This window comes from Misgurnus anguillicaudatus, chromosome 19 (assembly GCF_027580225.2).
Source record: "Misgurnus anguillicaudatus chromosome 19, ASM2758022v2, whole genome shotgun sequence".
Taxonomy (NCBI): Eukaryota; Metazoa; Chordata; class Actinopteri; order Cypriniformes; family Cobitidae; genus Misgurnus; species Misgurnus anguillicaudatus.
This window is the reverse complement of record NC_073355.2, coordinates 4,538,653-4,565,341: the sequence shown is the minus strand read 5'-3', so window position 1 is coordinate 4,565,341 and position 26,689 is coordinate 4,538,653. Positions and strand designations below refer to the sequence as shown.

Here is a 26,689-nt window from a genome sequence, read left to right as displayed (position 1 = left end):
TACATGCAAACACTAAGAAATAAAGTGAAGTCAAGATTTGGGTTACACTTTATTTTGATAGTCCACTTTAGACATTTTACTAACTATAAATAACTTTGCAACTACATTTTAACTAACTTTCCTTAATTTGCCAACTAACTGTCATTAGAGTATTAGTAGACTATAATGGCGCTTTTCCATTGCATAGTACCCCACGGTTTAGTCCAGTCCGGGTCGTGTCAGCTCACCTTACTTTGGCGTGGTTAGCTTTTCCATCGAGTTTAGTATCACTTTGTAGTGGGAGGGATTATAGGCGTGTCGTTATATTTGCGCTGCATACTGCTGTGACATCATACAAGTGAGAGCGTCCTTGTACATTCCCATACATTATTTATTTCTCAGTCTGCCCCAAAATTAAAATTGGGCACCACAATTAGATGTTTGCACATCGCGTTTATCACTAACCGCGGCGTCAGTCGACGGCGCTCCGCTGAGCCTCAATGAAGTTGCATTTAAGCATATATAATGCGGACGTGCTCGCCGTGAATGTTCCGCCACAAACTGCAAGTTTGGAAAAAACTGTTATGGTGTCCCTGATTCTCAACCTGTGGGTGTTTTTTTATCACTAAACGGGAGTTTGGGAACTTATAGCAGAGCACAGATGACAACATGTTTGCTCGAGATAGCACAAGCTAGCACAGGTAAAGCTAATCTACATTATAGCAATGACGCTGTATGATGACGCGATTTTCTCAGACCAATCATTGATCTACAGTGTTTTCGCGTCACGTTTGGTACGAAAAAAAGTATCTGGTACTGCGTACTGCACCCAATGGAAAAGCTCCCAAAAGTAAGCTGACCCGACCCAAACTAAACCAAACAGTGGGGTACTATGCAATGGAAAAGCACCATAAGGGTTAGGGTTAGAGATGAGGTTAGGGTAAGTGGACTAAGTTAACATGCACCTGCAAAGATACATATAGACAGTTGAATGTCTGTTGAATGAACATCACAATAAAGTGTTAATAGATATTTAGTAGACAGTCTACTAATATTGTAAAGATTGATAGTTGATAAGTAGTTACAAAGTTGTTATAATTCGTAAAATGTCTAAAGTGGACTGTCAAAATAGATTGTTACCACGATTTGTACCATTACCTATAGACAGTAAGTGTTTTTACACACAAGAGACGATGAAAGCCTTTCATAGTTTAGATGCTGATGTTTTTAGCACCATTTCTTCACTCTCATTATAATTAATGAAGCTGTTAAGACTCCATGTGCTTGAGTTGGGCTGCATCATTCTTTATAGTGGGAGTGATAGGAACAGTCCTACAAAACAAGTCTGACCTCGACGAGTCAGCTAGACTCGTCTATCAAACTAACAGTTAGTTAGCTAAAGTTTTACGAGAGTAACTTTTGTGTTTATCTCTTTTTGCTTTTCCACAGAGTCCAGAAAACATTTTTACTCAATAGACCTAAAGACACAAATCAATTCTCAGTTTTAGCTTTTATTCTCGCAAATTGACTTTTCAAGCTGTGAAGTGAAGGTATTGGTTTATCTTCATGGTTTGAATGGATTCTCTATATCTGCTTTTAGTCTGTTCAGTCATGGGCGTGCCAGTGCACATTCTATTGTATGTCCTTAAGGAATTTATTTAGAAATTATTATTATATCATTAACTTTTACCTCAGTGAATGTAACCAGCTTAGCAACAGTAGTTTATCAAATAAATTTATTTTAGTTTGCATGACAGTTACAGTGGGGTCTGTTAAAAGTCAACTAATAGCTGCAATTGTCAAATAAATGTACAAGCATATATATATATATATTTTTTTTAATGGTTCTAAATAGAACTAAAAGCAGCTGAATTTCCTTGCAGATTTGCCAGTTGACGTTATTTTCTAAATGTCAACAAAAGACTATGACGGCGTGTCCATTAATCAGTGATATGCGATTAAAACGTAGTTTTTCCTCTCACGATAAGTCATTCCACACATCACGTCAACTGATGTTGGTAGGTTTACTAGTATCACATCCACCGCATTACGTATAATTTTTAACCGAAGGAGACGTAAGAGTATTAACCAATCATTAATGCAAAGAAAAGAAAATCTAATCAAATTAAAGAGGGTGGAGTTTGTTTACAGAAGCCAGAGCGCGAGCTACAAACTACAAGGAGCAGCACGCGATGTAAGTAGCTAAAGCACTGCTCGCAGTATTTTAAGCATTCAAGCACACGTTCACTTTCTTTTGCGTACCACCACCACTTCTCATTTTGCTGGTACTTTGCCACAGAGGATGTTTAAATTTATGCAGCCTGTGCAGACCGATCAGTTTATGACATCAGAGTACCGCGTTAGCAAGTTGAAATGCTACAAAATGGTCCACCTTTACCATACCCTCAGAAAACTGCAGATTTAAGTACCCGGTCATTTATAAGTAATTGTCATTGATAAGTATTCATAGCCAGCGTTTGCATGTTTTTGAATACTATAAGCCTGCGTGATGTTTGCTTTACTAAAAGAGAAAAAAATTCTAATATAATTTTTGACACCTATAAACAACAATATATTTATAAACTAAATGTAATTATGGTCTTGACATGCACATTATATGTTACTTCAGTTTTATTTAAAGTGCTCATTTGGTTTGGTTGTGACAGTCCCTATGTTAGCACAAATCGAGCATAAATCATCACATTGTGATTCAGATGAACTACATCAAATCTGCTGTCATCTGCAGTTATATACATTTTACACAGACCAGTATTCATTAGATCTTAAGGACTTTTGGGCATGTTTATCAGGAGGAAAAGTAATAGAAAGGGATAAAATAATACAAGAGACTATAGCTCACCACTTTAAACTCAGAAAAGAGCTTTTATTTCAATTTAATTTCTAAAATATAATTGGATTTGTATTGTAAACCATTTTTTCTGCAAACCTTTCCAACAATTCAACATGGAAATAGCTCAAACTCCACATTATTATCAAATACTTTGTTTGGCAAATCATTTCTTTAGTAAAGAACTTATATAATAATTTTAGTTTATAATAAACATTAAGTAATTCGTGCTAATAATAATAACTTAATAACCACCCCCAAGATGCCAACCTTCTATGCACCCCCGAACTCCTTCTCCCCCCGATAAATCTCACTCCAAGCTGAACTCAAAAGTTTGCAGTTTTTGGGACGTTTTAGTACATACGCGTCATCTTCAAATAATAATTATGTGACTTACTTCCATCAGGTGACCTGAGAATGTCAATAAACTGTTTCCATTGCAGTTGGAAATACACCTTTTCCAAATTGGCCAAAAAACCACCTCATGTGAGCATAAAAAACTTTTTTACAATATATGTAAGTTTTTGTAAAATTAACATGTTTCCATTGGCAATATTTACAATTCGCAACTTCAATTTGCGCAATTTAAAGGCTAATGGAAAGGTATCTAGACCTTCACTGGCTCATAATCATAGGGGAATCATTTTTAGTGCTAAACAGAACCTATGTGGAACCTGTGTAGAAACATATTGTTCTGCACGGGTCCATTTTTGGAGACGCGCTCTCGCCCGTACCCGCAAAGTTCAGCACCAGATCCGACCCGTCACCCGTGATAATATAAAAATTAAATCCGCACACATCCAGACGCGTTAATATTTGGTCTGTTACCCGACCATAACTCGCACACGCATAAATCACACACACTAAAATCATTCCAATTAAAGGGTTTTATTTTTTGTCTTGTACCTCTCTCAATATCACAACAGCATCAATTAAAGGGTTAATATAACAGGCTAAAGTGTGCTTTGTTTTGCGGCATTCAAGTAGCCTACCATCAGCACCTGATAACTATACACAAATAGACCTATTAATGAAAAAAGAACAAGAAAAAATACAACCTACCTACACAACCCCTGCTGTGCTTCTACAAGTCTCGAAATGCTTCCTAAGGGGCCAGTTACACCAAAAGCGTTTATAGCAGTTGCGTTTTTTGAATGATATTCTATGGGCAGGGGGCGTTTGCGCACTGTTTATGCGCGCCGAGCGCCTTTTGGTTTTTTGCCACCTGCCGCGCACGCGTTTTTGAAGGAGCGCTGAGAGTGGAGATGCACCCGACATCATTCGCGTCTTTCCATTGTCCAATCGAATGAGGGGAGAGGCGGGCCTTACGTTGTGGTGAGGAAAGTTTACATTTGCTTTGAAGACTCCACTCGCTCACTCTCTCCTGCGTGTTTGTGCACCTCTCACCCTCAAACAAGGTCAGAGCAAGCGCCATCTTTTTAAAGTTTCTGCTAATATGACAGTTAACAGCAAAAGAGTGCTCACGCTTCAATATTTGATTGACAAGACAGCTGACTCGGTGGTTGCTTAGCAATATGAAAAGCGTTTGCAAGCGTTTAAAGCGCTTTTGGTGTGACTGGCTCCAAGACTCCTGCAACGCTCGTTCCAACTAGGTTACGAGAAGCATCAACAAAGGTCGCACTGTCGCAGTGGTGGTGACGTGATGGATCAAATGTCATATCGTCGTTGTGTGTGTAATGGTAATTTAGACATACAAATATTGCACATATTTTCATTCGCGCTACTACAGAGTTAATTATCCGCCCGCATGCCTGCCCGTGAATTTTAGGAATGTCACACTTTTATGCGGGTACCCGCGAGTACCTAACCTGTTGCAGGACTCTGCCATATTGTGCTGTTGAACCATAAGTGGTGCTAAATCTGTATGCTGAATCTGCTCTTCAGTCAGTAAGTTCAGTAATGTATAGAGTTTAACATTCAGAGCACTAAAACATCAAAGCGCAATCATTATAGCATAATGCTGAAATTTATCACATAAATAATGGAAAATATTTGTTTCTCCTCGCTCACACCCTGACAAGCACATGCATAATGCATTATAATTATTGAAAGATCAATTAGAGTCCATTTTTCATTTGCCAGTTGTAAAACGCCTGTATATTTCACTCTGATGATAATTTGTCTTTTGTGTAATAAATCATTATAGCATTCAGTAATGAAATGAAAATATTGTCCTTTGCTTATATATATATTAGTTTTGAATTTATGTATTATTTATTTCAAATAATTTTGTTCTCTAAGGACGGGATGAGAAACTCCTCTATACTAATTTAAAAGTGCCTTGCTTGTTAAAGATGTTAAAGCAATGCAGTTAAGAAGTTTTATCTGAAATGCTTGTCCACTAAAAATAAAGATATGATTTAGAATTAGCAGTTTTATAGTTAAATTGTTGTATATTGTGGTTTCTTAATAAAGAAAATTAAGAATGATGTAAATTGTGCGTGTGGTTCTGGCCCTCTTAGTATGAAGGAGAAAAATGCTGGCCCTCGTCATTATCAAAGTTGCCCATCCCTGATCTCCATGCTCTATACACGGCACGCTAATCGGTTCTACATATGTGACATTAAGAGTCTAGAAATGCATTAAATGTTAGCAAAAACTACTAATACAATTATAAACATCAACAGATGGAGTAATACATTATATATGTACTTTTAAGTGAATTTAAGCAGTTGAGAAATCAAACACTAGTATAATAGTAGCCTATATTGGATTCGTGCACAAACAATGGTCCTTAGCTGTCACTGGGGCAGTAACCTTTCAAAATGTAACACCTTTGCACCTAACAATATCATATTAGTACCTTAGAGGTACATATCGATGCTTAATGTATACATATCCGTACCTAAATGGTACATATTAGGACCTATTTTGAGTGTAACGCCACATGATTTTTTTTGTTTACCATTTTTAGACAATTTTCTGATGGTGTGAATATAACTGTCAAGTCCCAAGAAGCCATAAGATCACTTTAATTGTATTTATATTAGTATTATAATATAATTATTATTATTATTTATGTTAAAATAAATTATTCATGTAATTGCAAATAATTATAATACTTTTAATAAATTACAATAAACTGCTAATAATAAGTTATTAATAAATTGGAACTGATTTAAGATCAAATTGTATTATTATCATTTACATTATAATATTTCATTATAATTTTAGACATTTATTTCAAGTCTGAATAGTGCAGAAACTAGTCAGCTTTCTGTTACTGACTGTTGATAGTTCAGCTCTGTTATTCCCATAGGCTGGTTTGCTGACTTTACCTGACTTCACTATTTTGCAGATCTGATCTGGTCTGAAGCAAGAGCTAATATTGCAGAGGCAACTTAGTGTGTTGTTTAATTAAAAAAAAAAATAATAATACAAATAAAGGTTATTAAAGCTGACAATAGGCCTGTTTCACAAAACATTCATTATTACATGAATAAAAACCTTTGAATGATAAATTGTGCCATCATAAAAGTTAAATTGTATGAAAATAAATTATGTTGGGAAAAAGAGCTCATTAATTAAACATTTCTGGGTCTGACATTAAAAGCAAGACAAACCTTTAGCTCAATTGTTTGAGAAACCTTTTTTTAATAAATAATAATTTGTTACATTTATTTACAATAGTGCTTTTCTACAGCACTCAAAGTGCTTTACATATGAAAGGGGAATTGTTCTCAACCACCACCAATAGGCTAAGTTTTTGCCAAATAGCTTCTCCATCATCTGGTATGTGCCAGATGACAAGAATGATTGATTTGTGATGTTAGCAGGAAAGCGGGTTTGTTAAGTTTAACAGCTGTGCTGTGAAGTCACAGTCTTAAGAGATCAGGATCTTCTGTCAAAGAGCCAACCAGTCCATATAACTCAGGTTTTTAAATCTCAGGTAGGGATTAACTTGCAGCTGAAGAGGTTTAAATAATGAAATGCATGGCTAAATGAGCAATAGCATGGTGTCGGACCTTAAAGGCGAAATTTACTATGAATTAAATTGGGGATAAAATAGTAAAAGTGTGTGCAAATCTATCGTGAATGACAAAAAAATACAGGTTGTTTTAATATACACTCTAAAAATGGCTTGGTTCTTTTTTAACCCATGTTGGGTAAATATTAGACTGAACACTCTGCTGGATTAACATTTACCCAACCCATAAAAAACATATTTGGCTCTTTATATTTATAGAATTGCATTTTTAACTGGCAATTTCATGTATGTTTGCACTATGTTGTATGTTACGTACACTGGAGACTCCTGTGATCAAAGCAAATATCTTGTGTGTAAATACACTTGGCAATAAACCACAGAATAGAGAGAGTTTTTTTGCCATGCCATCAAGACATGCTATGTTATTTTCATCCCGGAGTCAAATCGCCTTTGTTTGGCCTTTGCTGAGGACAGCTTCATCAATCTGGCATGACCTTTCCGGACAATGGCCCTCATTTATCAAAAGTGCGTACACCAAAATTCCAGCGTACACCTGGCGTACACCCAAAACCACGGTGACTTTGAGATTTATCAATATGGACGTTGGCGTACGGTACGCTCAAATCCTACGCCTGCTCGGGAGGTGGTGTACGCACATTTTGAGTTAGTGCAGAAATGCGCAAACACTTCCTAACACCACAAAACGCACTGACAAACTAAAATATATGATATATTATGACCCACTGTAAAAAAAACATAATAATTACAAACGTCAGTGTTTATTTTTATGCAACATGGACTTCAATGTTTAATTTGAGAGACTTTACCAAAGCATTTGATTTGTATGCATATGTATTCCTTCAGTTGAGAGCCTGGGCGCTTTACCTGACGTTTCAGGGCAAAGCATGTGAGCGGAGCGGAGCCTTGAGCGGTGCGGTAATATTACCATCAAAGCGCCTTTCTAAAAAGTCCGCTCGCTCAGCACCGCTCGTTGAACCCAGAACGCCCTTTGATGTAAAGTAAAAATCAAAGTTAAGATTGGACAGGAAGAAAACATTAAAAGGAAGCGTGGAGAGACTGTAAAAGTTAGCAAATATTCATCCTGGAATCTGAAGCGGCACATTGCAAGAAAGCACAAGGATGTGCTACGAAAACATGGTAATAATGCATCAAAAGGTAAGCTAGTTACTTATCATTCGATGATAAATAAATAGCTACACATGAATAAGTAAAGTAAAATGTTTGTGTTGAATGGAGCCATAAATCCGATCATGATGACATGCGGACAAACTCATGGCCACGAATTATCTTTTATGCTACATTATGGACACTTCTTTTTCTTATTTAGTCTAAAGTATGGCCATAAATATAAAATTCGTTCCCAATATTCAACAGTTTGTTCCTTGGGATTAATTATTATAATATTTCGTCATTACTATTACAATTATTATTACTTCAAATTATGAATTAGCCTAGTAAAACATGTGGATGTCGTGGAAACAAATTGTTAATTTGAATTATATCCGGAGCTCCGTATGAAACTGGATCTTAGCTAACAAACAACTGTATGTAAATACAGAAAAACATACTATAAAAGTTACTACATCATTTTAAAATATTATTTAAAAAAAACTTAACCGAACCATTAAGCAGACATATAATTTAGATGTAGGCAACAGTAAATAATAATAATAATAATAAATAATTATTATTCTAAATATCAATTAAGCGTCATTAATAATAAAAATAATAATACAAATATTACAAAATGTCATGCAATTATTAATGTGTCTTTAATCTCGCTCTTTAAACTCCCAAATAAAACAATTTTGTTTCTTTCCACTTCCCCGGTTTGTCTTCTTTGCCGTCTTTCGTGTGTCAATGTCGTAAAATGAGGGCGTGGGGGAGGTGGAGACTTGAATTTATATGGGCGTGTTATTCTAATGACGATCGTTTTCAGCCGCGGCATTTATGAAGGGCAGATATTGCGTACACCTGAATATCAACAGTACGCACAGTTTCATAAATCAGGCGGTGAGAGGAGTGTAAGCATAATCTTACGACAACATATACGCCCGTTTCTACGCAAGAATGATAAATGAGGGCCATTGTGTGCTAAGCTGCTGTCAAATCCAAACACACTATACCAGCTACACAATCAGAACTCGTAATGTATGTTTGAAGGAGGGCATCATAGAACAATAAAGACATCAGCTCGTTTTTAGGACAGTGAAAACAGTGGAAACAGTAGAAAACTAAATTGTGTTAAAAAAAAAAATTCAAACAGGAAACATGAACACATGTTATATTGTGCATCATAAACAGGAAAAACAACACCTTTTAAAAATAACCCAACCATTTTTAGAGTGTACGTTAGTTTTATTCTGCATTTAACCCATACAAGTGAGTGTGAGTCATGAACACACACACCTGTAGCAGTGGGCAGCTATCACTGGGAGCAATTAAAGGAAACATGCCTTGCTAAAGGGCATTTCAGTCCCAACCTGCCAGCCATGAGACTGGTACCGGTGACCTTCGGGTAGGCAGCTGTGGCTTAATGGTTAGACAGTCAGGCTTGTTACTGGAAGGTCTATTTCTAAATCAAAGTACACATAAGCAATTATTGTTAACATGCATACAGTAGCCCCTTCAGACGTGAAGTGTCCAGTGTTTAATCAGTGTGCATTATTTTGATTGGTTGATTAACCTTATTTTGTTTGAATCACAAAACATACAATGTCCATGCCAGTGGATGCAAGGTCTGAAGGGGCTAACATACAAATGACTTTGGAGATAACATTGTTTTTTTTATTTGGTTTTGATATCTTGTTCTTTCTGTCATTGTTGTTTGTGTAGATGCCACATACGTGTGATTGACACCTTTGGTACAGAACCAGCATACAATCATGAAGAGTATGCAACACTGCACGGCTACAGGACAAACTGGGGCTACTGGAACCTAAACAGCAAGCAGTACATGACAATGTTCCGTAAGCCAATCATTGACTTTTATTCAGTGCTAGTGATTTATATTTGTACTTTTCATTTGCCAACTGGGTGATTCTCACGAAACCATTGAAACACCACGGCACTAATGATTTTAGCTTTAAAATGTGTAATATAGTAACATTAAAAAGCATCAGAATTAACACAATACTGTGTTCTACCTTGCACAATGTGTGATTTCAACATAAGAATTTATAATTGTAAATGTTATCTCATTTTTTTGCTGAAATTCTCATTACCGCAATGTGTCCGGCTGTGTTTGAACATGCGTTATGTTGTAATTTAATCAAATTAACACAAAAATATTAAGAAAAAAATAAATGGATGTTTTGCTAGACTACTTTAGATGACAGAAAAAATATTTACTGAATATTCATGTATAATAATAATGAAGAAAAATTAGGAAAATTATGTGTTCATGCCTGATGTTCTTATCCTCCGCAACACTTTTTGAGAACAGTTTAAGCACACATACAGAATTTTAATAAAGTTTGATTTTGAGTGACCAAGCACATGGACCAGTTACTTCAAGATGGCTACCAGGTAAGATCATTTTTTTTACAGTTAATTTGAAATATTGTCTTGTCAGAATGCTTACACGACATTTTGATTATCATTACCGCAACAGATGCTGATTAAATGTTAATTTAATTAATAGAAGCATAATACTTTGATTTTAAATGCATGTGCAGAATTTCCAAATTATGTTCTTTCAGGTTTGTCATGTCATTTTGAAAATATGTCAGTGTTGATGTTTTCTGACTGTTGCGGTAATGAGATTTTTTAGGACTAATTTTTTTAATTATGTTACAAAAAGTGTTAAATGATAAGTAAAAGTTTTTAAATTAATGTTCCCATTTACTCCAGACTTTGTTTTTCAATGTCTGGTGGGAAAAAAGTAAATTTAAGCAATTTTTACATTTTCATGCTTGACATTTTTAAAAACAAGTTTTCGTGAGAATCACCCAACTACTTTAAATTGAAAAACAGCATCCTTTTATATCGCTTCAATTTATATAACTGTTTGGTTGTAGGATTCAGTTCATAAAGATTCAGCTAAATTTATCTAGAACATGAACAGTGATATGTGTGACATTTTGACATTAACTTTTTGCTCACTAGCCATTGTGGCTAAAGTTGTTAGCCACTTAATGTTTTTACTGGCCATGATTTTTTGGGAAATTACATTTTATATGATTGAATGTGCATTGTGTAACTTTTGAAAGGATCTCTTGACCGAAATGCAATATAATATACAGGTGCTGGTCACATGATTAGAATATCATCAAAAAGATGATTTATTTCACTAATTCTATTCAAAAATTGAAACTTGTATATTATATTCACTCATTGCACACAGACTGATATATTTTAAATGTTTGTTTATTTTAATTTTGATGATTATAACTGACAACTAAGGAAAATCCCAAATTCAGTATCTCTGAAAATTAGAATATTTCTTAAGACCAATACAAAGAAAGGATTTTAGAAATCTTGGCCAACTGAAAAGTATGAACTTGAAAAGTATGAGCATGTACAGCTCCTACAATACTCTTTTTGCATGAATTACTGCAGCATGGCATGGAGTCGATCAGTCTGTGGCACTGCTCAGGTGTTATGAGAGCCCAGGTTGCTCTGATACTGGCCTTCTGCATTGTTGGGTCTGGCATATCGCAGCTTCCTCTTCACAATACCCCATAGATTTTCTGGCCAATTTAGAACAGGGATACCATGGACCTTAAACCAGGTACTGGTAGCTTTGCCACTATGTGCAGGTGCCATGTCCTGTTGGAAAATGAAATCTGCATCTCCATAAAGTTGGTCAGCAGCAGAAATGCATGAAGTGCTCTAAAACTTCCTGGTATATGTCTGCATTGACCTTGGACCTCAGAAAACACAGTGACCCAACACCAGCAGATGACATGGCATCCCAAACCATCACTGACTGTGGAAACTTTACACTGGACCTTAAGCAACGTGGATTGTGTGCCTCTCCTCTCTTCCTTCAGACTCTGGGACCCTGATATCCCAAGGAAATGCCAAATTTACTTAATCAGAGAACATAACTTTGGACCACTCAGCAGCAGTCCAGTCCGAGACACTTTTGACACTGTCTGTTGTTCAAGAGTGGCTTGACACAAGGAATGCGACAGCTGAAACCCATGTCTTGCATGCGTCTGTGCATAGTGCTTCTTGAAGCGCTGACTCCAGCTGCAGTTTATTCTTTGTGAATCTCCCCCACATTTTTGAATGAGTTTTGTTTCACAATCCTCTCCAGGGTGCAGTTATCTCTATTGCTTGTACGCTTTTTTCTACCACATCTTTTCCTTCCCTTCGCCTCTCTATTAATGTGCTTGAACACAGAGCTCTGTGAACAGCCAGCCTCTTTTAAAATGACCTTTTGTGTCTTGCCCTCCTTGTGCAAAGTGTGAATGACCGATAAATCAGGGGTGATTTCATTGACAACCAATTAAACGTCAAATACCTTTCTAAGAACAACAGCAGAAGTCGACTATAACATTCATAATGGCAGGTTGCCTAGAGCTCTATTAATGAACGACACTCTTCTCCAGACTGTGAGACATAAATTTTAATAAGAAATAAATGTCAATCTTTTGTTGGTTTTATTGGGCATCACTTAAATGCATGACTCACAGTATTTACAGTAGAGGCCTCATAAGCAAAAGAAGTAATAGATGTTGTTAAGCTGGTGCTGCGTTGGCACAAAACCTCTCAATTAAATGGAAAATGCGAGGTGGCAAGATTGCATGTCATCAATCACTTACAGTAATGTGTGTAAAATATCCCCAGTTGTGTTGCTCCCTGTTTAATACTCCTCTATGATCTTTAAATGTTGTATATGTATGCAATACAACAGTAACCACATTCTTCAAATCCTAAATAGCACCTATTACCCGATTCACACTTTTACATTTCCTTTGGTTTAAGTGTGTAATAATAGATGTTAACGATATGCAAAAGGTACAAATCCCAAATTAAAAGATGACGTGAGTTATCGTTTCCAACTTTAATCTGTTTTCTTGGACTACAACAAACAGACGGATTGTAGGCAACAGTTTATTTCTTGATCTGTTGACGTGGACACAACGATCATTATCATAATTCTGTCCACTTCCGACTCACCGCCTGTAAGTAGTCTATGTTTTTTTATATAAATAATTTATTACTGACTAAACCATGATTCAAACGCAAGATTTGAGCAGCGCAGAGTAGCGCGTGTTGTTTGTGGTGTCTACGATCACAAAAACATGGTTTTATGTAGTATCCTTACCTTATCAATCAGGTACATCCTGCTCAAGCTGCACTGGCAAAGTTGATCGATCAGCTTGGTCATCTGCATTTTCTGGATCAGATTCGGCTCATATTGATAAGAACATATTAACTCCTGTCAGTATTGCATTCTGAGCTAATCTTCCAAACATAGTAGCAGAAGCGGCATCACATTTCCGGTGTTCTTCAGGCCAATCACAATGTACTGGTTAGCTGGTCAATCGGAGGACACTGCGCTTTTCAGAACAGTGAGCTTTGTAAAATATATACGCATTCAGTGAGGCAGAGCATAGAGGAGCAACAATAATGTATGGTATGTGGGAATATTTTTTAAAAACACAAACCATGTGAACACATTGTATTGCAGCAAATACACAAAATAAAGTTGTTTTTAGCAATCTCGGTGCTTAGATACAGTGCCCCCCTTGTGCCCTTTGTGGCCCCCCAAAGAAAATGTATGACATAATACATTCTAAAGATGTAATTAAATGATACAAGTAGTGCTGTTTATTTTTTGAGGTTTAATTACACAGAATTTATGCTAAATTAATGTATTTTATAAAATTCTAAAAATATGATATGACACCTTTGAGTATTTCATTGCATCTGTACTCGATGATAATAAAGTTCATCGTAACCTTAACCTGTAATAGATGTTTGGTAAGCACACGAGAATGCTCTCAGGGTTTAGATTTTAAGGTTTAGAGTTCAATGTATTTGTTAGCAGATGCCATAGGAGCAGAGCATCTGTAAGCAGTGATCCACGATGTGCTTACATGAGGAGAGGAGCATCTGTTCTCACATAAACCTGGAGAGAGGCTGTGTGCCAGTATAACATATGCGCACAAATCCTCATTTGCATATATTATTATTAGACACAACAAGGAAACTTCTTTCTGTAATGGCGTGTTAATGATTGTTAATGATGATCATTAATAATTTAATTGATGAGGTTTATCGGTTGAGTGTTATAATAAATAGTCTCTGGAGCTGGAGACATTGAAAAATCTTTAAAATATTGTTTAAAATATCGTTAAAAATGAATTTAAAGGGGTTAAAGCACTAAAGCATAAGAGATTGTGAATTTTGAAGTGATTTTACCGGAGAGTGAAATCATAGTATAAACCAATTGTACTGTAATTCTGACTGATTTAAACTGTTTATTAAAACTGTTGTGTTTCTTCTGCAGCACACACCCCTGATAATTCCTTCATGGGTTTTGTGACCGAGGAATTAAACCAAACTGAAAGACTGAACATACAAAGAGACAAAGTCAGCAACATGGCAGTGGTTTATGGCAAAGAGCCCAACATGTGGAAGGTAAGAATGCAAAATCCTGCATTACTATATGACATTTCCATTTACCCTTTAGGCCTAGGGGTCAGGAGTGGAAAACAACAAAAATGTTTTTGTATAAAGAAATTTGAACGTGTTCAGGACAAACTACAACCTCAGGTTTGGGCTAGCATAAAAGCATAGTTTTATTTTTTTTTATTCTGCCAGGTAGCTATTACTCAGAAAAGAGCAAAACCTGAATTAACAAACAAAAGACAGTAACTAGCTAGAGTCTAGGAAGCATAGACTAACCTAAAAAAAACCCCACAATAACCATGATTTATAAAGCGTGTGTATGCTCAAAATAAGGTTTCATCATTGCTCCACTACAGCAAGTGGGAGCTGATGAAGAGAAGAAAATCGCAAACACGTCTATTACCAGCAACAAATGATAAATACAATTTTAAAATGTATTCAATTACACATATTCCATATACACGTAATCAAGTATCCGGGTCATGTGAATGATCATGTAATTAAAACCACATAAGCAGCACATTTCCCGGTGTTTCGAATTATAAACTCACACATCTACCACAAATTTATCTTTATCTCTATTGCAGAGGAGGCATGCAAATATACTTTTACAGACATCCTTATGAGAAGCAATTACTGTCCGATTAGGGCTTTTTACTGGTTTGGAGTGGAGTAAGAAGGAACACAAAATGTTTACAAACTCTCTTTTTGTTTCACACATTTTATTTAAATATTCTGGTTACATTAATGGAGTCAAGTCATCTACTGTTATACTCATTTTCAACCAAATGACAGAAAAAGTGTCTATGTCGCTACAATAAACTTAATAATATGATGAAAACATAATTGATGCACTCATTCCAATGACAGACATAACACACATCTCTACCAGCTGGTCAAAAACAGTTTATCTTCCTCTGAGCTTGATTTCGGTAAAAATTTTAACACATGCAAGTGTCTGGCCATATATAAAACCAAACTATCAACTTTGATAAACGCAGTGTTTAAAGGTGCAGTGTGTAAAATTTTTGCGGCATCTTGTGGTGAGGTTGCGCATAGCAACCAACGGCTCAGTCCACTGCTCACCCCTCGCTTTAGAAACGCATAGAGAACCCACGTTCGCCGCCACCAGACAAACATGTCATCGTATGGGACAACTTAGTAAAAAAGTTTGTCCGTTAACAGCTTCTGTAGAAACATGGCGGGACAAAATGGCGACTTCCATGTAAAGGAACCCTCGGTGTATGTAGATAAAAACGTCTCATTCTAAGGTAATAAAACATAAATGTTCATTATGAAAGGTCTTTATACGCCACTAATAATATAGTTTTGTATAATATTTAGCATTTATGTCATGAGATCCTTCTAAAAATTGCACACTGCACCTTTAATTAAAAATAAAAGTTTTGTCGGAGCCGATGGTGTGGTGGACGGTGCTCCGACACATGGTGCTGATGCACTTCTGGCAACCCGAGTTCGAATCCCGGCTCGAGGTCCTTCGCCAATCCCTTACCCCTCTCTTCACCCTATACTTTTCTGTCATCTCCCTAATTACTTTCTCTCCAATAAAGGCAAAAATGGCCCAAAAAAAAAACTAAAAAAAAAGTTTTGGAGATTAGAGAGTTTGATCATACAGCGATGATAATTTTTCTGATTTCTACCATCACATGGATAGAAATATGCATATTGGAATTATAAGCATATAAGATTTTGCATAGTACTAGGCGTTGCACACCCAGGACATGCTTTATCACTTACATGAGCCCCGACGTGAAATGGAGGGTCTTGTGTCACACTGAAGGGGATTATTATGCGATAACCACCGGCTGACTATACATTATTCCGCTAATTACATGGCTGTTTACTTCATAAGTAAGATAAGGGAACATTACAAATATTTTATTTGCTAATTTTTAACAAATGCTGACCTACCGTAAAGAAAACCTGTTTACTTTCGGTTTTAAGATAAGACATGAAGTTCAAATATCACAAACACATTTGGTTTAATTATTTGTAAATATATATATATATTAAAATACATATTTATATTACATTTTTGTGTAATATTAATCTGTTCCTGTCCAAAAGATTTGCCGCATCCGTGTGTTATTAGTTTATCTCAGAATAACAAACCTTGTCACGACAGACTAATCAGAATCAAGCATTTTAGAGTACAGTGTAATAAGTGTAAATATTGTAAAACAGCACATTGATATTCATCTAAATCCACCACTGTATAAAACTATAACAAATCGTTTCCAGTTGGCACATTGTCACCATTGCATGGTACACTGCGTCATATCATCCATCCCCACTGCTCAGCATTTAAAAATACTGTTCGCTCTCTGCTGTAGACTTGTTTTGAGCTCGTGTATCTGACAGAACACACAGGGATTGATTGCTTGAGTCCTATCATGCCTTGTTGGGCACACTGATTGCACTAAAGTGGCGTTTGGACGTGCTGACAGCAAATAACATCGGCTGCCTCGCATGCTTCAAAGCAAGAAAAAAAAACGAACATACTGCCGCATCAAGCAAGTCAGGCTGTGAACATCGCCAGAGGAAACTGCACCCACCCTCTAGATCTAGTCTAAAAAAAAAATGATATAAAAGATTTGACAAGCAGCAGACCTTAATCAGAGAGTGTGCTCCAACCGCGGGCGCTTGGGAGCAGAGATTTGGTTTTGATGAGAGCAAACGCTCCCCAGCAGTTATGTGAAGCTACAAGGCTTTGAAGAGTGAAGCCTCCTCATTTAAACCTGAAAGTTTTACTGCCATTTTCCTCGGCGCTGAGTTATTCTGTGCCTTGTGCCCGAGTTGTTTTTGAGGTGCGTATTGTCGTGTCTGTTTGTTTGACAGGTTGCCATTTTAAACCTATCTGCACTCTGAAGTCCCTAAACCCTGACAGTTTCCTCCAGGCGTAATGGCAGCCCATTCGCTTTCATTGTGCAAGTGTCACTCAGCTCGACACAACAACTGTACACTTAGAGATGGGAAAGGCAATCACTTTACTTCCCCCCTCATTCTTATTTGCTGTTTGGTCACTTGTGACTGAACCAAATTCTCTCTCTTGAAGCTAAATCAATAAAGAAATTAGTAAGGAATATTTATTAAAGGGGGCATTTTCGTTATTTAATGCTATATCTTTGTAACATAAAAATAATTTACTTAAAATCTAAAAATATTTTACAAAAACTCTAAAAAAAAAATGCCAGCCCGTTGAGATGTAATTTGACGTATGGTGTGTTGTTTCAACCAAAATGCTGGGTTGTATTAACCCATTGTTGGGTCACATATAAACATTTTCTCTTGACATTCTAGTTTAAAGGTTTGTGAATAACAAGCACTAGGAAAGAACAGAATAATCAATAGATAATATAAGAAGTATAATACAGCGGCAAAGAATAAACCGTACAAGCGAGTAGTAATAATGTAATGTATACAGTAAAGTGCCAAGTTAAGCCAAAGTTGGCTGACTCTCCCGGGGATGAAAAACCCCCTAGAAGAAAAACCCCTCTGGGAAAACTATAGAAGGACAAAAACCCTTGGGGGAGATTAATATATATATATATATATATATATATATATATATATATATATATATATATATATATATATATATATATATATATATATATATATATATATATATATATATACATATATACATATATACAGAACACTGGCTTACCCACATCCTGTCCCTACCATGTATATATATATATATATATACATGGTAGGGACAGGATGTGGGTAAGCGGATTAAACAGGTTTTCTCTTAATTGACGAGGTAACTCGTCAATGGTGGGGAAAGAGTAAATGAGCTGTTTTATCTCAGTTTTAATAAATGGTTATGCTGAACATGAAATGAGCATTACATAATACCAGGCCTGGCCCATCCTACAGGCGATACAGGTGGTCGCAATCATGCAAGTCTGCAACAGAACATAAGTATACTCATAGATGTGCTGAGTCAGTCCGAGTTGGGTTTTGACGCCAGTGTGACTTTAGGTTTTGACGTCAAGCCGAGGTCGGGTTTTGATGTCAGTTGCACGTTGGGAGATTATTTTCTTTTCCAATCGAAAAGGGAACACCTGTCCGATGTTGCAGCTCGATGTTTTCCACCTCATCCCTTATAATACAGGTCCACATTTTTTACGCTCTGATACATCAAGATTTAATATTAGAATAAGATCTGAGTTATTCGCACATGACCATTCTGAAACTAATACAGAATTACATTGCTTCTATTGGGGCCCATCTTCGTGATCTTGCCTAGGGCCCCACAACCCCACGAGCCCTTTTATTTCAAAAGAGCAAGAAAACCTTGTTTCTGTAAAATCACCCATTGAAAGTTAAAAAGGAAGAATTTGATTTAACCTATTGAGAATTGATGGATCGTAAAAAGTGGGTTTTACATGACAGAATGGAGCCAAGTGGCTGGGGGGAAGAAGTTGAAGAAATAAAGGAATTAGCAGGAATAAAAGTGTTTTTCAGGCAAAGAAAGTTATTACTTTCTGATGAAATATTACAAATACAAAATCTTTTCTTTGTAAGAACATGCACCAGTGTAATGGGCACAGTAAGTTCAGGATCATTTAGTAAGAAAGTAAAACAGCCTCATTTTGTGCATTTTATGTTGTCTTTAAATTATATGGAAAGTTAATGCAAAAATAAACATTTTAATACTAAATAGAGGATTGTATTTTTAAATGAGCAATGCTGTGTACTACAACAAAACACTTAAAACACTTGGGCGATCAGTAACTATATTCAATGGAAAGTAGCTAAAAAAATTAAATGTCGCTAAATGCCACACATCATATTTGCACTCGCTTAAATTGATAAATTACTTTGGTAACACTATTTTGTATGTTTCACCTGCGGGGAGGTAGCTCAGAAAGAACTCCGAAAGTAGTTTATAATGAATATTTTAGATAGTGGTAAGTCACTAAAGGGATTCATTTCGCCAAGTTACACTGCAGGAGATACTTCAGGAACTCACACAACACAGTGATGACACCTTTAAACATGAGACATAACATTTTCTTCTATATGTGTGGTACAGAATATGAGGTACCAGCACTAACTTGTGTTGCCAGATCTTGCAAGAAAAACAGAATAAGAACATGCCCGTAATAAGGTCAAAATATATCACAACCTACACCTGCCACTTTAATATTTTAGAAACATACAGTATACAAAATCCAGTATCCATAATGCATATAAGATGTAATGTACATACATGTAAGGTAATGCTGTATGCCTATAACTAAATTTCAATACACCGTATGCTAAACACAGAAGAAAAATGTTGCTATGGTTACATTTGTGTCAATCATTGCCGTTTTGGGAGGGAGCCTTGTTCTGCACACATTTAAAGGATTAGTCCATTTTCTTTGAAAAGTCCAGATGGTTTGCTCACCACCATGTCATCCAAAATGCTAATGTCTTTCTTGTTCAGTCGAGAAGAAATTATGTTTTTTGAGGAAAACTATATAGACCCTTATGCCTCGTTTGGGATCTTTTAGAGTCTTTTAAAAACTGTTAAGTGTTGAGTTAAGTGAGTTAAGTCCATTTTTATTTTTCTTGTCATAAATGACAATGGTTTCGCTAGATAAGACCCTTATGCCTTGTTTGTGATTGTTTGGACTGTTAGGCGTCGCCGTCCCGAATACGGGACACCTAAGTTTGCATTAATATTGTTGATGTAAATTTTAATCTATCACTACAAACTATATATCGTTGGAAAGATCTAAGCCTCAAGAATAGACATTTCAACAGTGTTTTATAAAATAAATTATGTAGGGAGAGTAATTGATTCGTTTATGAAGAGAGTGTGCCTCAAAACATTTATTTTCTGCTAAATGTCACTATCCCACCAGCAGGACGTTTACATTTACTTCAGTGTTTGCATATGAATTCTTATCTAATCATGACAAACTGTATTTTGTTTGAAAGCTCCAAGAGTGTAGACTTAACTCAATAGGGTGGGGTGACGCTTAAAAGGTTAAAGTCCTTTGAAACTCCATTGAAAAAAACTGTTAAGTGTTGAGTTAAGTATTAATTGTTGGTGTCTATTAAAGTCCATTAAAATGAGAAAAATCCTGGAATGTCCTCCTCAAAAAACACAACTTCCTCTCGACTGAACAAAGAAAGACATCAACACCCTGGATGACATGGTGGTGAGTAAATTATCTGGATTTTTTTAAAGAAAATTGACTAATCCTTAAAGGGATTCATCCCTGCATTTAGAGGCGGTTGTCACACCCGAAACTTTGGAGATCGTCCTCTCAGCAGAACCCGACATCCAGGGGGCGAGGTTGGATCTAGATCCAATTCCTCTCACTTTATATACTTTGCTCCGCCAGAAAAAAAACAGCATATATGCGTTGTTGCAGCCTGCAATTAGTTGCAACCCATGATCTCCATTGTTTGCTCTTATCAATATCAAGAACATTTGTAAGAAAAGTAAACCTTCTGTGAGGGAGATGTGTTTCCTAATGGCTAAGCACAGACGCGTTAAAACAAGTTTAAAGATGTTTCTTGTGGTAAAACAGCCAACCATTGAAAAAAAGTGGGAAGGGATCCATCTCTACCATTGGATTTCGATCTTGCTCCACCTCCTACATCTGGATCCAACCCCTGGATGTTGTGTTCTGCTGTGAGGCCCTACTGAAACTTTGAAGTGTGTGTGCGGCGATTAATTATAGATTTTCGTTGAAATTGCAATTGAAATAAATACAGATTTATGCATTTCCAGCTAGGTTTCACACTAGGTTTGCATACAGAGATCGATAACATAGATGTCATTAACGCAGTGCTGCCTTTCTTAAGATAGGCAGAAATCTTTAATGTTAACTTTAATGAGGCCTGCTATTGATTTTTTTGAATGTCATCTCACTTCTTGTAATAGCACATCGTCTGTTACTCTTAACCTACAAATGCATGTTCATTATGGCTGAGAGGCAAAGCAATTTTGGGTTACAAGAATGATTGGGTCCTTAAATGCCCAATGGGTAAACTTTGAACTTCTACGGACACTCTTTATATTGCTTTTGGTTCAAATAGGTATGATCAAGCCGTGACAAGTTTTATCCAGCAGAAATTCCTTGCTTGCGCATTGAAATCTATTTGCTTTCAAAACCCCTAATGGTAATAAGAAATTAGGTGTAAGACTTGCCTGTGGAGCTGTTTAAATTATTAATGGTGTAATGATTTAAATAAGTAAATAATTAATACTGCCCTTTAACTGCTGCGTATATAGGAAATGCCATTGTCCAGAAATTATAAAAGAAACCACCCACTGTTCTGGTGTTAAAAGCTACATCTTAACATTGCAGTCAGTCTAATTGTGGATAGAGGGCCACAATGGACAAATTTGTGTTTAGAATAATGCATTTTAGAAAAAGGATCAATTCATTAGCTTTAGGTATTGCATTTTACATATACACACACTAAAAAAGAAATGTCACGAAACCGTTGAAAACAGTCAGATGTTGTTGGTTCGATTCCTGGCAGGAAGTGTTTTGGTGTTGCAGTGATAGTTGTCCAGTATTTGTGTCTGTTCATGACATGCAGTGGATGGGTAAAATGTGAAGAAAATCATATCTCGTTCACTTTTTCTTTTATTGGTCACTTGGTGTTTGATCATAATGATCTGGAGAAAATAAACATTGTATTAATAAATATGTACAGTTATTGTTTTTGGACATTATTGGAATTAAGACATTTTACTTGAATTTTACAGCTGCTGCCAGTCATTTGACCATTTTTATGGCATTTTCTAACAGTGCATAATAGATTGATAATTAACTATAAATCAACCACTCAAACAGATGATACAGCTATATAAAACCGTTTGTGGTGTAAACTCATGTGGCCGAATGTGTTCAAACAGCCACAAAAGACTGCCTACTTTCCACCTATTGATGTAATGGTTGAATGTTTTCCATCTGTCCTGACTTCTAGCGTGAACCCACAGTGGTATGGCTGTCATTGAATAAAGGAAATTGGCTGCTCTCCACCTTTTTCATTTTTGCTTCATTTTGCGAGCATGTGAAAGTTGCTCAAGTTTATTTCATCCAATGCTTTGAAAGCCCTTACATATACAGTCTTGTTCAAAATAATAGCAGTACAATGTGACTAACCAGAATAATCAAGGTTTTTAGTATATTTTTTATTGCTACGTGGCAAACAAGTTACCAGTAGGTTCAGTAGATTCTCAGAAAACGCTCTTAAGGCTGTGCAATTGGGCAATTAGTTGAAAGGGGTGTGTTCAAAAAAATAGCAGTGTCTTCCTTTGACTGTACAAACTCAAAACTATTTTGTACAAACATTTTTTTTTCTGGGATTTAGCAATCCTGTGAATCACTAAACTAATATTTAGTTGTATGACCACAGTTTTTTAAAACTGCTTGACATCTGTGTGGCATGGAGTCAACCAACTTGTGGCACCTCTCAGCTGTTATTCCACGCCCTGATTCTGTAACTCCCTTGCACAATTCATTTACAGTGCGTGGTTTTGCTTCAGAAACAGCAGGTCTGATAGCACCCCACAAGTTCGCAATTGGATTAAGGTCTGGAGATTGGGCTGGCCACTCCATAACATTAATTTTGTTGGTTTGGAACCAAGACTTTGCCCGTTTACTAGTGTGTTTTGGGTCATTGTCTTGTTGAAACAACCATTTCAAGGGCATGTCCTCTTCAGCATAGGGCAACATGACCTTTTCAAGTATTTTAACATATGCAAACTGATCCATCATCCCTGGAATGCGATAAATATGCCCAACACCATAGTAGGATAAACATGCCCATATCATGATGCTTTCACCTCCATGCTTGACTGTCTTCACTGTGTTCTGTGTCTTGAATTCAGAGTTTGGGGGTCGTCTCACAAACTGCCTGTGGCCCTTGGACCCAAAAAGAACAATTTTACTCTCATCAGTCCACAAAATCTTCCTCCATTTCTCTTTAGGCCAGTTGATGTGTTCTTTGGCAAATTGTAACCTCTTCTGCACATGCCTTTTTTTTTAACAGAGGGACTTTGCGGGGGATTCTTGAAAATAGATTAGCTTCACACAGACGTCTTCTAACTGTCACAGTACTTACAGGTAACTCCAGACTGTCTTTGATCATCCTGGAGGTGATCATTGGCTGACCTTTGCCATTCTGGTTATTCTTTTATCCATTTTGATGGTTGTCTTCCGCTTTCTTCCACGTCTCTCTGGTTTTGCTCTCCATTTTAAGGCATTGGAGATCATTTTAGCTGAACAGCCTATCATTTTTTGCACCTCTTTATAGGTTTTCCCCTCTCCAATCAACTTTTTAATCAAAGTACGCTGTTCTTCTGAACAATGTCTTGAACGACCCATTTTCCTCAGCTTTCTAATGCATGTTCAACAAGTGTTGGCTTCATCCTTAAATAGGGGCCACCTGATTCACACCTGTTTCTTCACAAAATTGATGACCTCAGTGATTGAATGCCACACTGCTATTTTTTTGAACACACCCCTTTCAACTAATTCAACTAATTGCCCAATTGCACAGCCTTAAGAGCGTGCATATCATGAATGCTGGGTCTCATTTGTTTTCTGAGAATCTACTGAACCTACTGGTAACTTGTTTGCCACGTAGCAATAAAAAAATATACTAAAAACCTTGATTATTCTGGTTAGTCACATTGTACTGCTATTATTTTGAACAAGACTGTACATGAACAAAACTGTGTGCATCATATTTACTAACAATACAAGCAGTGGTACTCTGATATAATATTAGTTCACATCAATTTAATCCTGTCCAGCAAAGGGACCCCAAAGACCATCCCCATCTCCTCAAAGTAATCAGGCGGTTGAAAGTGGACAAAAAATATGAAATTTTATCATAATATCATCATAATGTTGCGTTTACACCAGCAGCAGTAGAGGCGTGAAGCGTAAGTGATTTCAATCTTAAGTCAATGTGAAGACGCGTTGCCGCGCGTCTGGAAGTCTCGCGGTGCGAATGAGGCGTTTGGCGCAGCGCCGAAGACATGATTCCGCTTCATTCTCGCTTCTAGTTCGTGCGAATGGTGGGAATTGAGCACCTTGCGCGATACTCGCGAATGGTGCTTTTTGTGCATTTTGTGTTTGACGCGAATTTGCCCGAGTTGAAAAATTTGAACTTTGGCGGAATTTCGCGCGGCGTTAACCAATCAGGACGCCCGGAGACACTCATTCAACATGAAGGAACGCTTGATATTGTCCATAAGCAGTCACCCGGAGTTATACGACACAAGTTCTTATTTCTATAGAGACAGGAATAAAAAGCAAGCATTGCATTCAAACTGTTCATGCGGCAAACTAGGCGCGGTAGATGCGATTTTGACGCGGTTGGTGTAAACGCAGCATAAGACAGCTGTTGTCTGTGTATCTGCACACTCTCAGAAAAAAAAAGTAGAAAAGTTGTCACTGGAGCGGTTCCTTTTCTAAAAGTGCACTTTTGTACCTAAATGTACTATCCCAATACAAAGATACATTTGTATTTTTTTTTCTGAAAGAAGCATGTGGCTCATGATTCACAGTGTCGCAAAGTATTTCTTTTAAAAGTGCATCTGGAGAGACAATAAAATGTATTTGACTTAAAATACTACATTAGCTGACTAAAAAGCTGGTAAAGAAGGTGAAACTGTACAATAATACCTTCTTAAGGCACATTATAGCCTAAAAAAAAACTAAAATCAAGAGTAATCACACCTGACATGCATGCACAAACACCAGTCTTCTGTTTGCTATACGTGTAGGACTAATCAATGATGAAAATGCAAAGCTTTACAACTATTAATTACAAAAGGGAATGGGAAAGGAGAAGCATTTTGATTTATTTGAACAAGCAGGGCTAACGCTGCCAGACAAAGCTAGCAGTTATGTCAAGTCACATTTATATTGCACTTTTTTACAGTGATTCATTGCTTCAAAGCAGCTTTACAGGAAAGATTTCAAATGAAAATTATTGAATGTATAGAGCCTATATATAATAAAAATATTATACAGTATTATTGCAAATTTTATTGTACATCTAATAAAGATGGTTTATACGTCTTCGGACATTTAGTCTATTAATATGATAAATAGTATGTGTCATATTAAACTAGACATGTCTTTCCATCTTACAAGGAAAAGGCCTTTAAAAAAAGAACAAAATATAAAAGAAGAGTTTGATATAAAGATAAATTGAATAAAGATAAAATAAGGATGTGATAAAAACTATGCCTGGTTTCTTGAGCCAGACAGTGGATTGACACTTTGCTTAGGTTAACACCTGAATAGGCATCCCAGCTTGGAATGGTCCTAGCATTTGCTTATTCCTTCTTTGTCACTGCCCAGTGTTGTGACATTTTGTGCTACCCTCGCGGTATGATTGGATTTGTGGTTACAATCAAAAAAATGCTGGGTTATTTTCAACTCAGCGTTGGGTCAAAAAGGGACGAGCCCAGCCGTTGGGTTAAATTAGCCAAGAAAAAATGTATATTTGACCCAACAATGGGTTAAAACAACCCAGCGTTTCGGGTTGAAACAACCCAGCACAGGTTAAATTCCAACCCAATGGGCTGGGCTCGTCCCCTTTTGGACCCAACGCTGGGTTTTTAGAGTGTATGCTTTGGAAAGGCTTTGGTGTTGTGTAGCATATACTGTATGTAGCATGGAGGTTAGCACATTTGAGCAGACATCACGTATTTATTTATCGGTCTGGTTAGTGGTCTCTATAACTGATCTCTGAAACAATAAAATAAAATGTCGAAAATAACGTTTTGGTTTGCTAAAGACGAGGGGAGACGTTGAGCATGTATCACAACTGTAAGGAGAGGTTTGGCAGCCAGGACAAGAATTCAAAGACCTGTAGCTAAAATTGTATACATTCATTTTACACAGTGTAATGGTTGATGCGCATTAGATATAATACATGAACAAAGGTAATTTACTTGTCATGTATTTCCCTTGTTATCAGAAATAAACTAATGTAAATGACTCTGTTGTTATTGATTCTACTTGGAAGTCTACTGGAAGTTGCGTTTAGTCCACAAAAAGCAGTTTGTTTATGTTGTTGCTGCTGAAACCGTATATAAAAGCATTAAAGAAATCTGTTTACGGTCTTGGTTTTGGCATAGGAGATGTAATACATTGTGCCCTGTGTTAGGGGCAAAAACATACTTTGCATTAATATTATTGAAAAACAATTCCTGTTACAAGGTTTTATTAAACAATGAAATTAAAATGTTTTACATATTTGTAAGCTCATAGAAGTTTAGTACAAGTTGAGTATTA

At 36.5% G+C, this 26,689-nt stretch overlaps 1 protein-coding gene across 2 annotated transcripts in view; it reads left to right on the top strand.

Moving 5' to 3' along the window:
- The window catches only part of LOC129427380 (alpha-1,6-mannosylglycoprotein 6-beta-N-acetylglucosaminyltransferase B), a 196,859-nt gene that overhangs the window by 121,367 nt on the left and 48,803 nt on the right, over positions 1–26,689 (top strand). For both annotated transcript variants that reach the window (XM_055183826.2, XM_055183819.2), the window contains 2 exons: positions 9,633–9,766; positions 14,263–14,393. In XM_055183826.2, coding sequence (XP_055039801.2) covers positions 9,633–9,766; positions 14,263–14,393 — 265 coding nt within the window. The remainder of the gene's footprint in view (positions 1–9,632; positions 9,767–14,262; positions 14,394–26,689) is intronic.